Source organism: Arachis hypogaea, chromosome 6, assembly GCF_003086295.3.
Source record: "Arachis hypogaea cultivar Tifrunner chromosome 6, arahy.Tifrunner.gnm2.J5K5, whole genome shotgun sequence".
Classification (NCBI taxonomy): Eukaryota; Viridiplantae; Streptophyta; class Magnoliopsida; order Fabales; family Fabaceae; genus Arachis; species Arachis hypogaea.
In genome coordinates this window covers 67,950,698-67,954,470 of record NC_092041.1, presented here as the reverse complement: position 1 = coordinate 67,954,470, position 3,773 = coordinate 67,950,698, and the positions used below count along the sequence as shown (strand labels likewise).

Below are 3,773 nucleotides of genomic sequence, written 5' to 3'. Positions count from 1 at the left end.
TGACCTATTCGAGCTTCGGGGCCGGGGCCAATGCCTTTAAAAAGGTGACTTACTAGGGGTTAACTCAACAGGATAAGAATGTTGCCGACGTTTTACTGGCTGTCTTTGCCAAAAATAACGTCAACCCTCACCTCTTGATGGGTGATCATGAGATGGGTAGGAACTATATAGGTAGTCCCCACGTTCCATGTCCTGGGGACTTTTTTCCTGCCTAGTCTTTCAGTTTGTAAGATCCCTTTTGAGCAATTCCTATTACTCTGTACGGGCCTTCTCAATTAATCGTTAGCTTCCCTTCTCCAGGGGTCAGTAGGCCCACATCGTTGCGTCGTAAGACCAGGTCGCCTGGCTCAAAACTCCTCTTCAGTACCTTGGATTTGTATCTTAGGGCAATTCTTTGCTTCAACGCTGTTTCTGACAAATGAGCCAACTCCCTGGTCTCATCAATCAAATCCTTCTCAACTGCTTCTTCAGCTCCCCCGCGAAGTAGTCGTGGGCTCGACTCCCCTACCTCTACGAAAATCACAGTGTCAACTCCATAAGTGAGCCGGAAGGGCATCTCCCCAGTGGAGGATTGTGGCGTCGTCTTGTGTGACCACAAGACTGACGTGAGTTCATCTGCCCATGCCCCTTTCTTTTGGTCAAGTTGCTTCTTGAAGCCTTGGAGAATGACTTTGTTGGCCGCTTTAACTTGGTAGTTGGTCTGCAGATACTCTACTGACGAGAATTTCTGTTTTACCCCTAGGCCGGAAAGAAACTCACCGAATTTCTTGTCAGCGAACTGCGTCCCGTTATCCGATATCACCACTTCTGGTATGCCGAACCTGGTGAGGACTTGCCTCCACAAGAATTTTCGGTAATTTGCCGATGATATACTGGCCAACGGCTTGGTCTCGACCCCCTTAGTGTAGTAGTCAATGTCCACGATTAGGTATTTGACCTGCCTAGGTCCCACCGGGAAGTGTCCTGGTAGGTCAATACTCCACTGGTAGAAAGGTCAGGGGGCCATTAATAGGCTCAGTTCTGCTGCTGGGACTCTGTGGAAATTGGCATTCTCTTGGCATTTTTTTCACCACTACAAATTTCTGGGCGTCTGACATCATTAAGGGCAAATAGTAGCTGGCCCTAACGAGCTTCTGGGCGAAAGCCTTCCCGCCAATGTGGTGGCCGCAACACCCTTCATGAACCTCCCTTAGTATGTAGTCCGTCTGGTTAGGGCACAGGCATATCAGCAGAGGTTGACTCAGACATTGCTTGAACAGCTGGCCTTGTTCTATCACGTACTTTGCCGCTTCCCTTCTTACTGCCTTTGTGGCCTTGTCGTAATCGGGGAGTCTGCCAACTTCCAAGAAACTGATAATCGGGTTGATCTATGATGGGTTGTCGGCTGCTTGGATTAGGCACAGGGTCACTGTGGGTTCCCTTATCAGCCCTTGGATCAGGGATCAATTTCCTCTTCCTGGTTTAGTGCTCGCCTATTTTGATAGGAGGTCGGCTCGGGCGTGCCGTTCCCTTGGGACGTGGTGTACCTCAACCTCTTCAAAGCCTTTGCTTAACTTTTTGACCCTTTCTAAGTACTTCTGTAGTAAGGAGTCTCGAGCTTGATTGGTCTCGATGATTTGGGAGGTGACGATTTGAGAGTCACTGTTTACCTCAACCCTCATTGCTTCGACTTCTTTTGCCAAGAGTAAGCCTCCTATCAAGACTTCGTACTCTACTTGGTTGTTGGAGACTAGAAAGTCAAACTTGATGGACTGCTCGTATACCACTGATAAACCCCATTTTTAGGGTTTATCTTGTGTTAAATTTAGAGGGTTTTGTCAACTTTTTTCCCAAGTATCCAATGAAATAGCATGGTTTTGTAAATTCTCCTTTAATTGTGCTCAAGAGTGAAAACATGCTTTTTAGGTCTTAAAATAGCTAAATTCAATTCACATTGATTCCATTAGATGCATTTTTAAGTGATTTCAGGTTTAGGAGGCAAAGATTGGAATTGAAGGAATGAAGAAAAGCACGTAGAAATGGAGAACTCATGAAGAAATGAAGGAATCGCAAAAGCTGTCAAGCCGACCTCTTCGCACTTATTCGATCATAACTTGAGCTACAGAGGTGCAAAAAAGGCAGTTCCAGTTGCGTTGGAAAGCTAACATCCGGGGCTTCAAAATGGTATAAGATTTTCTATAGTTTCATCACTTCTAAGAATGCGTACATGCACTGTACGCGTATGCGCCGATGCTGCACGTGACTTTTTAAAATGCAACTCGTGGCCCGTGATTTTAGAAGTCTTGTGGGCCCAATCCAACTCATTTTTGATGCTATTTAAGCCAAGGATTGAAGGAAAATCAACATACTTTTGATCATTAGTCATAGTTTAGTTTTAGGTCATAGTTTAGTTTTAGAAGTAGTTAGAGTTAGTTTCTAGAGAGAGAAGCTCTCACTTCTCTCTAGAATTAGGATTAGGTTAGATCTAGATTAGGAATTCTTAGATCTAGGTTAATTTCATGCTTTGATTTACTTTTCCTTTTGTAACTCTTCTTCTTATACATCTCTTCTCTCTAGTTTAGCATTTAATTCTTGTAATTCTATATTTTTATGTTGATGCACTTTTGTTCTTCTATTTCTCTTTAATGCAATTTATGTTTTCATGTTCCTTTATTGTTCATTTGATTTGTTGTTGTTTAATTCCTTGCAATTGAGTAGTGTAGATTTACTTTCCTTGCAATTTTACTATGCTTTCCTTTTATGCCTTCCAAGTGTTTGATGAAATGCTTGGAAGGAAGTTAGGGTAGAATTTTATGTTCTTGGATTGGAGGGTAACTTAGGAACTCTTGAGTTACTAATGTCCAAGTAATTGATGATTGGGATCCATTGACTCTAGTTCTCACTAATTGAATTAGTGGAGAGTTAGGACTTATGGACTAGGATTGATATAGCTCATTTGACTTTCCTCTACTTCTAGTTAGAGGATGACTTAATGGGATTGATCCTTGCCAATTCTCAAGTTGTGGTTAGTGATTAAGATAGAGATCCTTGACCACAAACCCTTGCCAAGACCTTTTTAGCTATTAGTTTACTTCCTTGCCATTTATCTTTCATGTCTCTTATCAAAACCACAAAACATACTCCATAACCAATAACAAGACACTTTATTACAATTCCTAGGGAGAACGACCCGAGGTTTAAATACTTTGGTTTATAATTTTAGGGGTTTGTTACTTGTGACAAACAAATGTTTGTATGAAAGGATTATTGTTGGTTTAGAAACTATACTTTACAACGAGATTTCATTAGTGAAATTCTAAACCGTCAAAAATCCATTCATCAACCACCCTTATTGAGCTTTCAAGTATTATACCTGCTCCTCTGAACGCTTGATTGGAGGCTCCATCAACATGGAGCTTCCACCGCATGTCCGATTTCTTGGGAGGATGCCCGTTACTTCAACTAGGAAATCAGCCATTGCTTGGGCTTTAATTGCGTGCCTAGGTTCATATTGCAGATCATATTGAGACAGCTTGACTGCCCAGGTCATCATCTGCCCCACCAGGTCAGGCTTTTGAAGGACTTGGCGAATGGCTTGATCCGTCCTAACGGTGATCCAATGCCCCTAAAAGTATTGCCTCAGCCTCTGAGACAAGACTAGGAGTGCATAGGCTAGCTTCTCCAGCTTGCTCTACCTTAGCTCCGCGCCCTACAGCCCTTTGTTGACAAAATAGACCAGCTACTGGGTTTTATCCTCTTCACAGACAAGGACGGCTACCAAGGCCTCATCCGTT

The 3,773-nt window shown here is 43.0% G+C and overlaps 1 protein-coding gene across 1 annotated transcript; it reads right to left on the bottom strand.

The window, feature by feature from the left end:
- Positions 1 to 271: 271 nt before the first annotated feature.
- Positions 272 to 1,661, bottom strand: LOC140173678 (uncharacterized). The gene is made up of 3 exons (XM_072198188.1): positions 1,527 to 1,661; positions 1,219 to 1,332; positions 272 to 982 (listed from the first exon to the last, which is right to left on the bottom strand). The coding sequence occupies exons 1-3, from the start codon at positions 1,659 to 1,661 to the stop codon at positions 272 to 274; spliced, it is 960 nt and encodes a 319-aa protein (XP_072054289.1).
- Between the last annotated feature and the right edge of the window lie 2,112 nt (positions 1,662 to 3,773).

Excerpts from the sequence above, each read along its gene's own strand:
- LOC140173678 (XM_072198188.1), bottom strand. The coding sequence starts at position 1,661 with ATGAGGGTTGAGGTAAACAGTGACTCTCAAATCGTCACCTCCCAAATC. Across the intron at positions 1,333-1,526 it reads AAGGCTTTGAAGAGGTTGAG|ACTCCCCGATTACGACAAGG; the intron begins GTACACCACGTC and ends GGAAGTTGGCAG. Across the intron at positions 983-1,218 it reads CAACCTCTGCTGATATGCCT|TGGAGTATTGACCTACCAGG; the intron begins GTGCCCTAACCA and ends CCTTTCTACCAG.